General features: G+C 39.9%; 1 protein-coding gene across 6 annotated transcripts in view; it reads right to left on the bottom strand.

Moving 5' to 3' along the window:
* The window catches only part of STK36 (serine/threonine kinase 36), a 393,543-nt gene that overhangs the window by 201,675 nt on the left and 172,590 nt on the right, over positions 1-19,278 (bottom strand). For all 6 annotated transcript variants that reach the window (XM_033944781.1, XM_033944780.1, XM_033944785.1 and 3 more), the window contains exons 13-14: positions 18,335-18,432; positions 1,657-1,762 (exon numbers count right to left, since the gene is read on the bottom strand). In XM_033944781.1, coding sequence (XP_033800672.1) covers positions 1,657-1,762; positions 18,335-18,432 — 204 coding nt within the window. The remainder of the gene's footprint in view (positions 1-1,656; positions 1,763-18,334; positions 18,433-19,278) is intronic.

Here is a 19,278-nt window from a genome sequence, read left to right as displayed (position 1 = left end):
TGAGAATTTCTCTAGGAGTAATAATCTTAGATTGATTAATTTTCCTCGAATTACAACAATTACCCCACGAGAAATGTTAAAACGATACCTAATAGAGATATTGGAAGTCCCTGAAGATTCACTGCCTCCATTCACGCAGGTTTATTACTTGCCAAATAAAAATCAGAATCAACAACAGGAAAGAAACCAAGGTCCAACTGATGTATCAGCTTTACTTGAGATATCAGATAAGCAAAGTGCTATACCAGCAACATTAATAGTGACATCAGCTCTTACTTTGGATAAAAATTGGCTTTTGAGACTTTTCTTTAAAAATAAAGAGAAAAAGTTTTTGGATTTTAAGATGATTTGGCAAGAGACACACAAAGGCGAAGAAAATAATTTCTCTTATTAAACCCTGGAGTATTTGATCTTGGGGCGACTTTTTATCTTCGTCACCCATGCAAGTGTATAATACAATATAATTCTCAGAAATATGTTTTCTTTGAGCCATTCCAGATGACGGCTTTTCTCTCTTTCTCCTGTCTGGAAAAGGGGAAGAAATGAGGGCATTAAATGTATTATACGCCTGTATATCAGTTAACCGTGTACTACACTTCCTATGAATTATTCTTATTATTTTGTTTATATCAGTGTTCTTCAACCACCGGTCCATGGACCAGTGCCGGTCCACAGAAATTTCCTGCCGGTCCACAGGGCCAGCACGTGCATCAGGCCCAAACAGTGTTCTTCAACCGCCGGTTCATGGTGCGATCGATGCGGCGTTATCTTCAAGCCAGCTCCCTCTTCCTAACTGATTCAGTTCACAAAGCCACGGGCATCCTGCGCCTGAACCGGAAGCCACAACTTAGCCCAGTGTTCTTCAACCGCAGGTCCACGGACCGATGCCGGTCCACAGAATAATTCTTTTATTTCTGCCGGTCCATAGGTGTAAAAAGGTTGAAAAACACTGGTTTATATTACATCTTGGATCTTATTGTGGACTTGAGTTGATATTATATTTTAAATCACTTTCTGTACAAGTTAAATCTTGAAATGTTAATCTGGAAATTATAAATAAATAAATAAAAAAAAAAGTCTGGGCATAAGGGGGTTTTCGAGCTACAGAGAAAGAAAGAAAAATAACTTCTACACGCTGGAAAAAACTAAAAATAGTAAAGGGAACAAACATAAAAAGGAAGAAGGGAAATTGGTCTCATGCTTCTCAGGCAAAGAAAAGTTGAAAGGCAAGCAAGGCCATAAATGGGAAAAAATTGTGCTGAACAGAGCATTAAAAACCCATCCTTTTAGCTCTGTGGAAAGAAGACTAATGCTGGTTCCGCACGACTGAAGCGGACAGGAAGGCACATGTGCATGCACGGTTAGGTCTGCCAAAGGCTTCTAGAAATTTTTGAATGCTGGGCAGCATCTGTACTAGATGAGTGAGACAAAGAACAAGTGACAAAAGAGACCTTCAAAAAGAAAGTACAATATGCTCCCAGATAGTCATTTGTTCACTTCTTCCTTTAACATGCTATTAAGCATACTGAAATATACCAAAGTTTCATATTTCCCATTTTATTTCCACCCTTCTCCACATATATACAAACACATATCTCCTTTCATTCCTAACCAGCTTGTCAGGTGCGAAATGGAAAAGACTAGGTAATATATTACCATGATGCTTTGTTCTTGTAGTCTTCCCTCATTGTCTTTTGGCTGAGATAACAACTTTCCTAGCATGCCTAAAAATAGGTTAGCTGCCTGCTGGAAGTCCTGGAGGCTGTAGGAGACAAATGAAAGAAGTAAAAGAACATAAAACAGATAAGGTGAAGGAAAAATATCTGATTCAAATGCAAGACATTGAATAAACATTAAAAAAGAAGTGTTCATAAACTATTTGATATTTTAATTTAAAAAAGAGGGGTATCATACCAGGTATAATGCTCTCAAAAGTGCTTAAATCAAAGACTCAAAACTTTGGCCACTCATTATGAAATTGTCCACAAAACAAATAACATACTGAAACAAGCCCTAATATACAGTACTTATTTTATCATAAAGTTCCAAGTGTCCACAAAGCCTTGTGTTATTCTCTTTTTCAATGCTATTGTTTTGGTAAACCAAAGATACAACTGGCTTATTCCTTATAAACCTAGCAAATAAACCAAATCTAAAATTAGTAAATATTCACAAAAACAAAAAATTAAGATTGAAACATACTGCTCACACAGTAACAATTAATGAAATGAGTGTGCACCGAAAGATAAAGGAAACAGCAATCAAATTCAAAAACAGAAGTTCAACCCAAATGCTTAAAAAAACCCAAGCTAATGAATTTAATAACAACAAATTAAAGTTACCATTGCACCTCTGGAAAAACTGCAAATGTTGTTCTACAGCTGTAAATCTTAACTCTTCAAAAACATGTTTAAACACTGAAGGCAAAACGCCATTGAAGGTTCTTCCAAATGTCTCAAAATACCTTTTGTGCTCAATCATATGCATCTTCAGAGTGTGATTCATTGCCCCAACATGATCCAGGCAGTTTGAATAATGGCATAGATAGTGTAGATCGGTGGTCTCAAACTCAAACCCTTTGCAGAGCCACATTTTGGATTTGTAGGTACTTGGAGGGCCTCAGAAAAAATAGCTGTCATTAAAGAAATGACAATTTTGCATGAGATAAAACTCTTTATAGTTTATAAATCTTTCCTTTTGGCTAAGTCTTAATAATAATATTGTCATTTATAGCTAAAGAGACATATGATCAAGAAACTGTTTTATTTTACTTTTGTGATTATGATAAACATACCGAGGGCCTTAAAATAGTACCTGGCGAGCCGCATGTGGACCCCCGGGCTGCGAGTTTGAGACCACTGGTGTAGATAGTATAAAAGCATCTACTTGCTGGAAGAGAGATACCATGCTGTGAGAGCTAACAAACATTGACTGGGATAGAGAAGAGAGTCCTTATTCTGTGTGAGCAACATTGGAAAGACATGAAATGTGATGGGTTGTTGTACAATGAATAGTAGGAGGAGAGGGAACCATGGTTGACCCAGCCACTGCAGTGCTATGAGAATCATAGGGGTCCTTTAATCAAGGCGCGGTAGGGGTTTAACGTGTGGAATACCGTGCGTTAAACCACCTGCCGTGCTAGTCACTAACGCCTCCATTGACGAGGTGTTAGCTTTTGGGCTTGACGCGGGGGTTAGCGCGTGATGAAATATCAGACGTGTTAACCCCCGTAGTGCGCCTTGATAAAAGGAGCCCATAGTGGCCTGTTCTTGGCGAAGTTTGAGTAAAGTCTTCCTGAGTAGAGGTATTGGAGGGAATGCATAAACAAACTTGTCCCATCAATCAAGGAGAAAGGCATTCGACTCTAAGCGAGTGGTAGAATAGAGTCTGGAACAGAAGACTGGAAATTTGTGATTGGGGGGGAAGCAAAGAGATCCACTTCTGGAGTCCCTCAATCAAAAAATATTTGATATAAAACAGTTGAGTGACTACTTGAGAGGTTGTAGGAATCTGCTCAACTTATCTGCTAATATTTTCTATTTCCCTGTTAGATAAACCACTTTCAGAAATATGTTGTGAGATATTGCCCAGGACCAGATTTCAATCATCTCTTAGAAAAGTGGGCAAGACCCTGTACCCCTTGTTTGTGGCTACTTGGTTATCTGTTCGAATGAGTACTACTTGATTGCTCAAAGCTTGAGGAGATTCATGTGGAGAGTTTTCTCATGAGGATTCCAGCTGCCTTGTAGGCCATTGAAGTGGGCTCATCAACCAAGCATGAAAGCACCTTTGTTAATATTTTTTGATGTAGTGGAATATGGAATAGAAGGCCCCTGGAAAGATTGTCCTGTGATAACCACTGAAAGGACTGAAGAAGATCTGAGGTCACTCATAAGCGTTGGAAAAGTGTTCTGTGGCTTGAGACCATTTGGTCGAGTGTCCACAGAGGTTCTCTGAAATGTACTGTGATGGGCAAATGGAGTCACGTAAACACAGTGGATGCCATGTGGCCCAGAAGACACAGCATTTGACATGCAGTGATGTGTTGAAGACTGGAGACTTTGCAGATCTGAATTAGAATGTAGAGCCTTTGTTGTGGAAGGCACAAACCAGAAGTGCTCCAATGAACTCTGGAGATGGGATTTCTTGTAATTGATTGCAAATTTGAGAAGCTCTAGTGGATGTACTGTTGAATTCATGGCTTGTTGAGTTTGATGAGGTGTTGAGGTCTTGAGCAACCAGTCATTTAGATAAAAAGAATACATGAAGACTGCATGAGTGGAGGACTGCAGCTACCACCTCTAAGCATTTTGGGCCATATTCAATAAACGGTGCCCTAATTGCAGCTGTCTAGCAACACCTAAGTTCAGGATGGTGCCTAACTTTAATTTTTTAATTGGCTTAATCAGCATGGTAACTGACTATGCGAGTTTTCAACCAATCAACCCCCCCCCCCAAATAAAAAAATTTAAGAGTTTTACGCCAAACTCTTAGGATGCACAGCGATGCCTAATTAGAGGCGCCCTCCCATGCCTAAGGACACCTAACAATGCCTATTTCAAACAGTAGGCATGGTTATAGGCGGATTAAAGGAGTGGTTGTGTTAGACGTCATTAGGCGTCCGACATAGGCGCAGCCAAATTAGGCGAGTTAAAAGCTTACCTAATAGAGTGGTGCTTATGTCTAGGATGCCTAAGTTTGCTTAGGTGCCACTAGGTGTAATTCTATAAACGGTGCATACAGGTTGATTGACAACCATGCCGAGCGATGCCAGCAACGTTTATAGAATCCAGTCTTTTGTGAATACCCTGGGAACTGATGCCAGCCCAAATGGTAGTACTCTGTATTTGATGTGGCGTGTTCCGACTCAAAAGTGAAGATATTTCCTGAGGTCTGGGAGGAAATCTGTGTGTAGGCTTGAGATCTAGAGAGCAGAGTCAGTCGTTCTTCTCTAACAATGGTAATTGGGTTCACAGAGAGACCTTGCAAAATTCCTCCACCAGGGATTTGTTGAGAGCACAGATGTCCAGAATTGGATGGAGATTTACAGTTTTTTTCAGTACAAGGAAATATATCGAGTAGAACCCTTGGCCCTTCTCCTGCAGAGGTACTTGTTCTATGGCACTGAGCTGGAGGAGAGCTGAGAGCTCTTGGTGAAGGAGTGTCTTCTGATGGGAGTTGAAACAGGACTCTCTTGGAGGATGGTTTGGAGGTGTTTTCTGTAAGCAAAGGGCATAACCCTGATTCACTTCTTGAAGGACCCAGTGGTCATATGTTATCAGAGACCATTAATGAGAACAGTGGATGAGTCAACCTCCTAAGGGGAGAATCTGAGGTAAAGGTTGAGAATGTCTGACAATACTGAAACTATAACTGTGTCTTCTGCTACCTCTGCTGCTCTAGTCGCCTCTGATTTGTAGAGTGAATGGATGTGGAAGGCTGGCTATACTTCTGTTTAGCACAGTAAGTACAATGTCTGGAAGCACTAGAATATCTCATTGGTGCTTTAGACTGGGTTGACTTGGAGGAAGACAAGGTGGTCATGCAAACAGTACTGAATGTCTTTTGATCTTTTGAGTTACCTCTTCTATATGGTCTCCAAACAGATCGTTGGTCTTGTACGTTGGTGTCTAGGTCTGAAATCCGCAGTCATGCTTGTCTATGCATGGCAATAGAAACTGACGAGGTACAAAAGACTATGTCAAAAGCATCAAAGGTGTACATTCTAATCTCTAGATCATTGGTCAGGTGTTGGTAAGCATTCATATAAAAATTGTAGTTTAAAATTCTGTTAGCCAGCATGAAAACTTGAAAGACACTCCTACCAAATTTATCCAGAGTTCTGCCCTCTCCGCCTGGTGGAATACTTGTATAAGTTCTGGATCTCTTAGCTCGCTTTAAGGCAGATTTGACAAGCAAGGATTGGTACTATAACTGAAGTTTGTTGAAGCCTGGTCATGATTGGATTCTGTAGAGTACCTAATTTTTATAGAGCCATTGGAACAGAAAAGTGGAGACTCCCACTTTCTAACTAAGGCTTCCTTCAAAAGTTTTAGGCCACTCTTTATAGTCAAGAACATCCATTAGCTCTGCTTGAGGCTTTGTCCCATCTGTCTGTAAGTGACAGACTTTCTGGAGGAGACCTTCGTCAAAGAGTGGAAGATATAGATCAGAAGGAATCCCCTAGGACTCATCTGCAGACAAGTCAGGGTAATCACTAGAAGAGTGTGGTGATGGGTCTGAGTCATATTCCTCAATATCAGCTCTTGTAGATCATGAAGGGCATAGAGAAAGTAGAGAGGGACAGATTCTTCAAACTTTCGAAAACTACAAGAATGAGAGGGCATTCGGAAAAGTTGAAAGGGGACAGATTCAAAACCAATGCTAGGAAGTTTTTCTTCACCTAACGGGTGGCGGACACCTGGAATGTGCTTCCAGAGGGTGTGATAGGACAGAGTACGGTATTAGGGTTCAAGAAGGGATTGGACAATTTTCTGAAGGAAAAGGGGATAGAGGGGTATAGATAGAGGACTACTACACAGGTCCTGGACCTGTTGGGCCGCCGCGTGAGCAGACCGCTGGGCACGATGGACCTCTGATCTGATCCAGCAGAGGCACTTTTTATGTTCTTATCATCAAGGTAATTATCGAAGAAAGCATCGATATGAATGTTGAGAGAAGCACTGAGATGAGAGTGCTTCCTGAAAGAAGATGGATGTCTCCGACTTAGACACTCAACGTTATGGTGTCTGAGATTGAGAAATATTTATCAGTTTCTTTAAATCCAGACCCCCATTTATTTGGTGCCTTGTTCAGACTTTTTATATTTACCCCTTTTTTTCTTTCCCCCCCCCCTTTTTTTTGTTCCTCTTCATTAATATGACTTAGCCCAAACTTAGTGCTTATTTATTTGTCTAATTTGATCTCTTTCTCTTTTGGCTTTGGTTTATCACCTACATGGATCGTTTTCATAGAAACATGACGGCAGATAAAAGCCATATGGCCCATCTAGTCTGCCCATCCACAGTAACCATTATCTCTCTCTCTCTGAGTGATCCCACGTGCCTATCCCAAGCCCTCTTGAATTCAGACACAGTCTCCTCCATTTATTTTTTATATATTTTTTAAAAACTTTTTCCAGACTGAGTCCATATGTGTCTGTTGAAATTGTTCTTACGTTTTTCTTCCAATTTAAAAAAAACAACATTTTTTGGTTAAGTTTTCTTTCCTTTCTTGCTTAATTTTATCTTTTACAGGGAACGGTGTCTTGATACCATTATGTCCCCTAGCTCTCACACATCCTTCTCATCAACATCTATAGCCAGTGAATGACATCAACACGCACCTTCACATTTTCCTTCTGGCATGAAATCTAGCCTTCTTTTGCTTTTGTACGTGGCTCCACTTAGCAGCGGTTCCTGGCTGTTGCAGTGTTTTTCTTCGAATTGGTAAGCTATTACACGCTGTGCTGCACACAATTTTATGTGCCCTTTTGTTCCTGTTTGGTTCAGTTTTGTTTTGTTTTTAACTTCTCTCCCTGTATTGGTTTTTTACAGCGGCTATACTTTTGATATTGCACTAGGAGGCAAGCACCATAGTGTGTTTTTCTGCAAGGTACTTAATTAATTATATATATATATATATATATATATTTTTTTTTTCCTTTATTAGTAATTTAATACATTTAAAAACATCTGTCATATATTCAAACATAGAAACAATACATTAATTTATTATGTATCTTATTTCAAAATAAATATTAAGAATATCAATATACCTGTTGTACCTAATGTATCTCTACCCTCCCACCCTGGTGAGAGGATGTGTGCAGGAGATTCAAAGAATGTGCAAAAGAATGAAAGGTATTTTTTATTTTTCTTAAGAAGCTATCAAGAGTTGATAGAGCTATCCTTTTGGGAGCTAGTCCAAATTTCATATGCACTCCAAATGGTATTATAACTATGTAGCTGATTTCTCCGAAGAGCGGTCAATTTTGACATTTGTTGTATAAATTGGTAGATCTGGTTGTTTCCATGCCGAGGCCAGAACAAGTTGACCTGCTGTCATTATCAAATATATCCATTTCTGATGTTTTAGGGGCAGGGCAACTGGTCCCATATTCAACAGGAAACACTCCATGGTTTTAGGGATCGAAGTACCTAACACTATCTCAATAAAGGAGATTATTTTATCCCAGTAAATCTGTGCTTTAGTACAGAACCACCAAATGTGTTCAAAAGTACCAACTTCTGCACATCCTCTCCAACATTTATCAGATCCTTTCCCATATATAGCTCACAATCTTACTGGAGTGTAATACCAACAAAAAACATCTTATATCCATTTTCTATCATGTTACTATCTATAGATCAGGGGTCTCAAAGTCCCTCCTTGAGGGCCACAATCCAGTCTGGTTTTCAGGATTTCCCCAATGAATATGCATGAGATCTATGTGCATGCACTGCTTTCAGTGCATATTCATTGGGGAAATCCTGAAAACCCAACTGGATTGCGGCCCTCAAGAAGGGACTTTGAGATCCCTGCAATAGATCCATATAGGAGAGAATGCAATATTTTAGACCAGGGCTGCCCAAGTTCTGTCCTCGAGATCTACTGGCAAGCCAGGTTTTCAGGATATCAACAATGAACATGTATGAGAGAGATTTGCATACCAAGAAGGCAGTGCAGGCAAATCTCTCTCATGCATATTCCTGAAAACCTGGCCTGCCAGTAGATCTCAAGGACCGGACTTGGGCAGCCCTGTTTTAGACCATTCTTTGTCAGTGTAACATTTACTAAGAATCTTTTCCCATCGATGTCCGTTTCAAAGGGGGTTGAAGATGCTCCAATTGTGCATTATATAATCTAGTGATACTATCCCTCCTACTGTCTTTTATCATTGCCTTCCCTAGACTCGACTGTTGAGCAGTAGCTAGTTCTCTAAGGGCTACTTTTCTAATGAAACTTTCTATTTGTCTATAGTAGAATAAGTCTCTCGGTAGGAGGCCATATTCTTCCTTCAATTCTTCAAAGGGGACAATTTCCCTAATGTTTTAAAACCTTTCCTTCCCCACAGATGGAAGGCCACATCAACCTCTCCAGGAGCAAATTTGGGCATAAGTATAATAGCTGTCTCCTTAAAGTTGTGGGAGTTGGAGCCAGGGTATTGCCCACAATGGGGGAATATCCAATATTTCCTGCTCCATAAGGACCCATGAATTTCCCCTGTCCCATTTACAGTTGATTAAATATCGTAGTTGGGCTGATTGATAATAGTATTGAAATTGTGGCACTGCCATTCTCCCCAATTTCCTAGGTTGGTACATCATCATTCGAGAAACCCTAGGGTGTTATATTGCCAAATAAAAGCAAATATCTTCCATTCTAATTGAAGAAAAAAAAATTTAGGTAGAGGGAGCGGCAAAGCTGAAAAGAGGTACAACAATCTCGGGAGAATTACCATCTTAATTGTTTGTATCCTGCCAAGAAATATTAAGATGTTTCCACCTTTCCATATCCTGCCAATTCATTTTCAAAAGGGGGGGATAATTAGCAGCATATAACAGGTCTACTTGCTTAGTTAAATTAATTCCTAAATATCGTAATGAGTGTTGTGCCCATTTAAAAGAATAATTATTAGAAATCCATCTACAATCTATATCCGACAGAGTGAGATCCAAGATTTCTGACTTGGACATATTTATTCAAAATCCTGACATCTGTCCATAAGTTGTAAGAGCTTCTACTATAGCTTTCAACAAAATGAAAGAATCTCGTATTGTAAAAAGAATATCATCTGCAAATAATAATAATTTTGTCTCCAATCCGCCACAGCTTATACCTGAAATATTTGAAGCCTGTTGCACCAATTGTACTAGTGGCTCCATAACTAGTGTAAAAAGCACAAGTGACAAAGCACATCCTTGTCGGGTCCCCCTCCCCAAAGTAATGCATTCAGTATATCCTCCACTGAGATTAATCGAGGCCAAATGGGCATTATATAACAATAGTAGCCAATGTAGGAAAGTTCCCGATATCCCCATGTTTTCTAGTACTTGAAACAGATAGGGCCAATAAACCCTATCAAATGCCTTCTTGGCATCGATACCCAGGATAAGAGTTGAATCATGTCCGCCAGCAGCTTGCCACAATACATGACAAACTCGATGGATATTAAATGTCTGGCATCCTTATACAAATCCAGATTGGTCATCAACTATTAATTGAGGCATATAGGTTTGGAGACATTTAGCTAGTATCTTAGTAAACAGTTTATAGTCCACATCTAACAAAGAGATAGGTCTATAAGAGGAGCAGGATGTCAGATCCTTACCCGGTTTTAATATCAAAGTTATACCAGCTAAACGCCAAGAATAAGACAATTCCTGTTGATATATCAAAGTGTTAAGAAAATGCAACAAAGGGGGGATCAAAATCGTTTGAAATTTCTTATAAAATTTGGTAGTAAAACCATCTAATCCTGGTGATTTTCCCACCGGCATATCTTTAAATTGCCCATGTTAATTCTTCCACTGTAATGGGTAGGGAAAGTTCCACAGCTTCCCCAGGAGTAAGACTAGGTAGATGTATAGATCTAAATAAGGACGGATATCCGCTTCCTTTAATATGTACTCAGTTTGATATAATTGTTGGTAATAATTACTAAAAGCCTGTTGGATATGGCTTGAAGTAATGCAATCCCCGGTCGGGCCCTGTACACGAAGTTGTCTTTTTTTCAACTTATAGGCCAATATTCTACCTGCTCTATTATTTGTTTCAAAATATTCCTAGCGTAGCCATTGAAGTTTAGCACTAATTATCTCCAGATCTAACACTTGAAGATCTAACTTAAGATGTTTTAATTTTGTTTCTTTCTCAGGGGGTTTCTTTTCCACATATATTTGGCTCAGCTTCTTCCTGTATTAAAGTCTGCTTAGGAGTTAACATTTCTCCTAATTCTTCTGCACGATAAGCAAATGCTTTAAGATCTGGTGTAGTTTTTTTTATTAACAAACTTGAAAGTAGGACTTAGTAAACTAATTGTAAGACAGCGCCATCTTTTGCAGAACTAATAAGCATAGCTGCACATTTAATTTTCAGATCCCTGAAGAAGCCGAAGAGTTGGCGAAACGGGGCCCGTAGGGTATTAGTTACAAACAGCAATGAGGAGCAGTAGTTGCACCAGCGCACAATTAAAAGTTAAGTGCAGACTACTATGTTCCTAGGCTGTCGTGTTTTAACATTTAATATGTTATAGAGCACTTTATCGATATTTGGCACAATGCATATAGCACTTTAAAAAAAGTTTACAAAGATTGCTCATAACTCGATGAAAGATACCACGTTCCCGCAATAGCTGATTTCAAATCTTTAAATAATCAGCACGGGCGTCTGAGAGCTTAGGAGCATTTGTCTTACAATTGGTTTACTAAGTACTACTTTCAAGTTTGTTTGTGGACATAGAGGACTAAGTCCATTGTGGTTAGTTTAGTGTTGTTCACTAGTTTTTTTATTAGCCATATTTCCAAAATTATTTCAAATCAAAATAACTAAACAGTCCAAAGATTTATTAGTTTTTTTTCCTCCACCAATTTGACTTAACCTGATCCCGCTTATATGGGTTACTGTTCTTATACTTAGGTTAATACAAATACTTAGTTCTTCATCTCCAGAGTATTTCCCCCCAGTATGAGAGCAGAATTTTTTTTTCCAATTCTTTATTCTTTTTTAAAACTTACAATAAGTGTAACAGTAAATACATCATTTTATACTCAAATATCACACTTAGTATTCAATTAATGTCCATTACAGAATTAATCCCCCTCCCCCTAATCAATCACAAGTTTTAACACATAAAGGCCCTGATTCTGTATAGGACGCCCGGGAGAGGTGTCCTATTCAGAATCAGAATCGGCCTACACTAAACCCCGATTCTGTAACCGGCGTCCATGTTACAGACGCTGGTTAGAGAATCGGGTTAGATTAGACACGGCCCGCTACACTTATCGCGGCAAGGGATCTCTCTGCCGCTATAAGTATAGCGGGCCGCGGCCCCCTGTCCGATTGCTGGCAGAAAGGTGCCCAAACCCTCCTGCCAGAAGATGCCCCCCCAACACTACCGACCGCCCCTCCCGACACTACCAACCGCCCCCCCCCCGACATTACCGATCTCCCTCCCACCCCGACAATATTGATCGCTGGCAGGAAGATGCCCAATCCCTCCTGCCCGAAGACGCACCCTCCCCCCCCGACAATATCGATCGCTGGCGGAAGGGTGCCCAATCCCTCCTGCCCGAAGACGCACCCTCCCCCCCCCCAGCGCTAACAACCCCCAAACCTCCACCCCACCAAACTAACCTTTTCTTAAGGCCAGACGGGTCTTGCCCGTCCAGTCAGCAGGCTCGCCTTGTTGAAATGAGGCGGGCCCGCCCCTTCCCGGCCCATCCCGCCGAAGCCTAAGGCCTGATTTGCCCTGGCTCTAGAAGCCTGGACCAATCAGGCCTTAGGCATAGCGGGTCCGCCCATCCCCACTTAATCTAAGGCCTGATCCTCAGCGAGGCCACCTCCCCACTCAATAAATCTTCATAGTAGGTGGCTTTACACCTCCTCTCGTCATCGGATCCTTATATTTTCTTAAACTTTTTTTGTGTGCTTGTATTCTTTATAATTTTTTATATAATTTAATGTTTAAATACTTAAATAGGTCATAAATAGTGGCTAAAATAAAGTTACTTAGCTTTAGATCAACTCAATTTCTGGTCTCAGTTCATAGAACGGGGGATAACTGACATGTTTCACCCATGTGTTCTGATACGGTTTTTTCAAGGTTATCTCTCCCAATAAATATCACTCCATTCCGAACAGACCATTCTCCTCTCCAGAAATGAGAAATAATCTCAGAGGAAACACGAGTCGCCATTCCAACCATAACCAATCCGGGATGTGTTCAATGAGCTCTGGGAGGACCCAATACATACCCTGGCGCAAAATATAGGATTGATGATACCTATAAAAATTGGGAAAGTTTACCCCACCCTCTGTAATTGGCTTTTGTAAAGACACTAAAGCAATTCTAGCAATTTTACCTAGCCAAATAAATTTTGTAAAAAGATCCCTGAAAAAAAACCTGGTATCGTACCCATTTGGTAACAAACCACAGGCAAAATCATCATTTTAATTGTTTGGACTCTCCCCCATCAAGACAGATGTAAAGGATTCCATTGCTCACACATTTCTGTTACTTTCTGTAATAAAAATTTTTCATTCATTTTCATTGTTTCTTCCAGTGTATTTTGTATCCAAATGCCTAAATATTTTATTCCATCTTCTTTCCATAGAAAGGGGAATGTTTCAAATAAACCTTTTGTACAATGGACATTAAGTGGAAGAATTTCTGATTTACTCCAATTTATCTTGTATCCTGAAAATTTTCCAAATTTCTCTATTAAATCAAGTAAGCATGGAATGGTTGTTTCAGGATTTCTCAAATGAAGCAGTATATCATCTGCATAAGCAGAAACCTTATATTTCCGATCTGAATAAGGAATACCCTGTATCTCCTTCGCCTGTTGAATAGCTAATAACAAGGGTTCTAATACAATATCAAAAAGCAAAGGAGACAAGGGACATCCTTGTCTAACCCCCCTCTGCAAACTAAAACGCTCTGAGAGATTATTATTAATATACAATCTAGCAGCAAGGGAGCTATACAAGGTTTGGATCATTTGTATAAATCCTGAACCTATTCCAAACCAATCCAGTGCTTGATACATGAAGGCCCATTCCACCCGATCAAAAGCCTTCTCTGAATCTAAGGATACAGAAAAGGCTGGTTCATTCATGAATTTTGTTAAATTTAACATATGAAAAGCCAATCTGGTGTTATTAGAGGAATGTCTCTGAGCAACAAATCCTGTTTGGTACATACCAATAATAAATGGGAGAGCCTTGGCCAAGCGTAAAGCCAATGTCTTAGCTAGAAGTTTGCCATCTACATTAATTAAGGAAATAGGCCTGTAATTTGAAACCAATGCGGGATCTTTATTTGGCTTCGGCAAAACTATAGTAATCATATTCTGCCATAGTACCTGTAAGAGATTAATTATTTAATTCCTTTATAGCAACTTCAACAAGGGGTTCTGTTAATTGGTTATCATCCAACTTCTCTCGCTGGAGATTTTCATAACACCTTCCCCAAGAAACTCTCCTTGTCCCCGACTACACCATTCACTATGATAAACAGGATCTCAAACCTCCGAGCCTCCAGGATTCTCCTAGTCTCGACCAGCACAAATATGATTTCTCCTAACCACCACCAAGGTAGGGCCAGTGGAAAGTACAGCCAAAAGTCCACAGCCACAGTCTACCACCGACACAACTGCCCACTGCCACAGGAAGAAGGTCAATGGTTCGTGCTGAGGTTTCAGTCTCCACAGCTGGCTTTCAAGAGCCAGACCATGATTCCACTCCTGCACTTCTCTCCTCCCCCAACGGGGCCCAGCAGGATCTCTTAGAGGAAAGGCATTCTCCTCTGCTGCTTGCACTCACAGCAGAAATGCCGTGAGGTAATTGCTCCTCTCCTCCTTCGGCAGAGCCTGTCACAGTCCACAGTGCACTGGACACCCTCCTCCAAAGTCCGCACGCTCCTCTTCGCGGCTAACAGTCGTGGCACGGAAGCCACAAAAACAGCTCTCCTGCACTCTGGCACAGCTAGCAATTAGTGGGGTGACATGCTGATTTACTCCTCATCAGCGTGGAGTCCGGGTGAATTCAAACACTAATCAGCCATCCACTTCCGTTTCCAGCCGCCTCTAGCACTAATTATTTGACAAATTCCTTGCCTAATCAGATGACCTCTCTCAGATATTCTTTCCCCTTATAACCCCAATGTATTATGTAATTTCTTTCTCTCATGTATTCCTTTCCTATGCTTTCCTAATTATTATGTAACTTCCTTCTTTTTACATTGTGTAATTCGTTGATTGTCCAGCCTTCTTTCTATGTGAAGTCAGTTTGACTATGGCGGTATAGAAAAATAAAGTTATTATTATTATATATATTTTTTAATGTCCTTTTTTGGGTTTTAAATTTGCTGTAATCTATTTATCCTTTTCTTTTTAATGTGTCTGCTGAGTTTTTAATGTATACTGGTGCTGCATCTTTTTGCTTTTAATCTCTTAATTAACTCAGTTTGGCTTTTTTTGTCGTTTGGTGCCATCTACTGGGTAGGTCTGTTTTTATTTGATCCTGCTCTGTTTCTCCTTTGGTTTATAACAGCTGTTCCACCTATGCGCATCTTCTCAGTCATATATTTGTTGTTCATACTTTATGCATAGTATGCATGGATTTTTACAGAATCTTTTGGAAGTTAGATACTGGTTGTTAATTCATTTTGTATTGCTAATTTCTGTTAACTGCATAGAACTTAACGGTATTTGCGGTATACAAGCGAGCTTTTATGTTATGTTATGTTTTATGCTGTTTAAGCACTCATTAACTTCCTGTCCGATAAGATTCATTTTATTTGCTTGGTCTAAGCGTTTATGTCCTTTACAACATTAATGTTCTTATAGTATTTATGTTTTATTACCTGGCCACATTTTTATTTACCATGTTCACATCTCCATAGATTTCCATATTTAATGCACTTTTAGCTTTCGCTTTTTGTAATTTGAATACCAAATATGTTTTTATTTTAAGATTTGTTTTTATACGTGCACACCTTTCTATATATGTTAACATATATTTCTGGAACATATCATATTTGTATATATATCTATACATTCATCTCTGGCATATCATATTTGTATGTTTTCAAAAACATTATCTTCTGGTACATATCATGTGTGTATGTATTTTTAATTGATATACTTGTTGTTCTGTTCCTTAGGATACTTTTACACCCCTGAGGAAGGCCCCTTTGGCCGAAACACGGACCGTGTTGGGGTCCAGTATATGCTCTTTTACAAAGGACTTTATATGCCTGCCACATTTTGTTTTATTTAAATGTTTACTTGTGTGAATTTTTAACTGAGATTCTATATTGTGAATAAACATGTTTGTCTACACAGTGGTCTGATCAGTGTCCCTTCCCCACTTCCTTGTTTTGTTTCTATAGCTTGCCTGTAAGGTTGCTTTTTTCCTTTGTATTGTTTGATATATTGTTTGGTTCAAGGAAAGGGAAATGTCATTCCAACTGTGGGACAATACTTTTAGTTTTGCAGAACAACATCTTCAGGATCTATACAATGAACCCCTCATTTTAAATAAGGAAGAACATGGCATGGAAACTGCCACAAATGAAGATCGCTGGTCCAAGATAATCAGTCTAATGACCAGATCCGATACGAACAACATTTCATTGGCTTAATTAATTACTGTAGAGCCAAGATAATACTGAGAGGACTGAGGATCAAGAAAATACCCACTATATTTACTGACAAGCAATCCTTTCTGGACAAATGGTGTGCTATATTGAATAAATGCTCACTGAACTTGATTTTGTTGGCTGAGTCCTCAAAAGAAAAGAGTAAAGATCTGCAACCTATCATTGATGACAGTCTATTTACTTTAAGAGAGGGAGACAAAAATTTCGACCAAATCCTGACAAATATTAATCAACGTCTGGATCAGTACAGACAGGAGATCAGAACAACCAAGTATAAAAAATTCAAGAGAGATGAGGACAATTACAAAAAGGGATATGTGTACCCATATTCAAAAGCTAAACCACAGAGAAGCAGACCTTCCGTGGCACAGATGAGGAAACCATCAGAAGCCAATCATATTCAAATTGAAGAACATAGCAGTAAAAGACTAAGAAGTGAATCAGGTGAGACTTATAATTCACCCTTAAACAGTCCGACATTCACTACCGTGATGAGTCTACCATCGAATCAAGATCCTGTGATCAGACCACAAACCAACCAGTCATCAGTGGCTTTTTTAGACGAACTATGGAACAGGGATACAAGTCACAACAGGAGACGACCAGAAGAGGAGCAGGGAGACAATACTTACATCAACAGACGACCTTCATCCCAGAATACATATATGAACAGATGACCTTCCAACCAGAACCTGTACATAACCAACCAATCCATGAGAGGGAGGACTTTCTACCGATGAGAGAGTTGATCTGATTAGTGTCCCTTCCCCACTTCCTTGTTTTGTTTCTATAGCTTGCCTATGGGGTTGCTTTTTTCCTTTGTATTGTTTGATACATTATGAAGTTGAAATTAAGGTCATTAGGACCCCCAAGAGGATCCCCCAAGCTCTGTCTGGACAAAGGGACAAGAAAGATTCACTAACCAGATCCAATAGGCCTTAACAAACCGCAGCACAGACTGCACAAACAGACCAAGCCACCTGCTGGAGACTGAGAAAAGACCAATTATAAGAGGGAATGTATAGCCTTCTTGTACTGATGCCAAAAGTCAGTGTCTCAGTCTCCACCTGCTGGCAGGGAAGCGTAAACCCATCCTTTTCTGTGCCGGTCTGGAGGGATGATAAAGAATAAGGGGTTTTCCCTCCCACATACAAATATTACACCCCCGGGCAGCAGAAGATGCTAATCAAATGTGAAACTACAGGTCCCAGCATGCACTAGACTATGGAGCTCAGTGTTGAGTCACAGGGGCGAGACTCACAGGATGGAGGTATTTTTACCCAGGCTGGGTTCATTCTAGAGAGGTCCCCAAGGGAAAAAGAGGAATTCTCAAGTTTTCCCTAGAGATAGGTGGAGGCAGGCCTTGGGAAAACAGACTAGTGTTTGTATGTGCTTGGCTGAAATAAGCCAAATTCCTTCTACGTGGTGTGAGGCAAACAATAAAACAAAGTGTTTTTGTTTCTGTGAAAGGTATTTGTGTGTTAATTTCTCTTAGCAAGCCAAGCTAGCCTGCCAAACCAGGCTAGTCTACCACACAGCTTTCAGAAGAAAAACCTGAAGGACTGAGGCACTGCCCAATGATACAAAGAGGTGTAATTGGAGAAAAATGTAAATGATACCTTCTGCAGTCATCATGGGTAATGGAAAAGAACGCACATGTCAAGCCTACTGTACCCTTTGCACTGGAAGCTGAGTTGGGTGCCAGTAGGTGCAGTTCTATAAACAGTATCTTAATTTGATTTACATGGAGTAGATGCTGCTTTCAACATACCAATTTAGGTACTGTTAATAGAATCGGGCCCAAAATGTTTTCAGTTGTGGGGAGGGTGGGAGTACTAAGTGAATATTGGGGCAATGTAGAATGAAGCCTCAGTATACAGTTCCTATATTTTTGTCTAATAGTCCATCTTCAACTAAGTCTGTCCCTCTTTTCTACCACATTTGTACCTGTTTCCCTGGCACCCTTTCTCTTGGTGAAAATCGCTTAAGAAGAAGGCAGTGAGTGTTGTGATGAGATCTATCAACAGTGTGATGCACCAGGGCTGCTGTAAAAGAAAGAAAACAGGCTGTTAAAGAAGGTATTTAACCAACCTCCAATATACTCAAAATTGCTTTAGATGAAAAAAAGAGAGTTTGTGGAACTTATCAACCAACCAGGGGTTTTTGCAACATCCAACCAGGCTCAAGGAGCCCTCCACTGCCTACTAGCACTCAACTGGGTACCCAATTTACCAACTAAATTCAGGAGCACACTCCAGAAACTACTTAATCTGTTGGAGACAGAGAAAAATTGAAGAGCTACTAGCTGCACAACACCTTATATAAGGCAGAGCCACAAAATGTTTGTTGTCTGTCTTCATCTGCTAGTAGACAGGCATAAGCATTCATATGAACTGGTCTGGTGAATGAAAAAGAATAAGGAGTTTCTTTATTTTTCTTAAACTGAAGGAAGATTCCTCTTATTTACTACAGTGCCAATGGTTTTAATTTTCAACTCCACTCTCTTGACTGGATCATGATTACCAAGTTCTTGACAGTACTAATAATCATACGACAAACTTCACTGGGTTAACCACATCAAGATGTCTAACTTCAAGCTTCTGAAGCAAGTTCTATTCTCCTAGCTTAGTCTAGGCACTTGTACAAGCAAGAGAAAGGCAAAGATGACACTTCATGTTGGTCTTGAAGGGTGTATCTGAAGTACAACAGTCTCCCAATTTGTGGGAGATTATTGCTCAGGACTGCTCTAGAAAGATGAAGAACCTGCTATAAGGGTCTCAGCAATTCAAAAACCTCTTCAGTAGTAACAGAAGGTGGAAACGGGAGCTGTCGCAACAGTATACCGAGGACAGAATCAACAATTTTGAGGGTTTCTCTGAAATGCATATCCA

This window comes from Geotrypetes seraphini, chromosome 5 (genome assembly GCF_902459505.1).
Source record: "Geotrypetes seraphini chromosome 5, aGeoSer1.1, whole genome shotgun sequence".
Lineage (NCBI taxonomy): Eukaryota > Metazoa > Chordata > Amphibia > Gymnophiona > Dermophiidae > Geotrypetes > Geotrypetes seraphini.
This window is presented reverse-complemented; position numbering and strand designations above follow the sequence as displayed.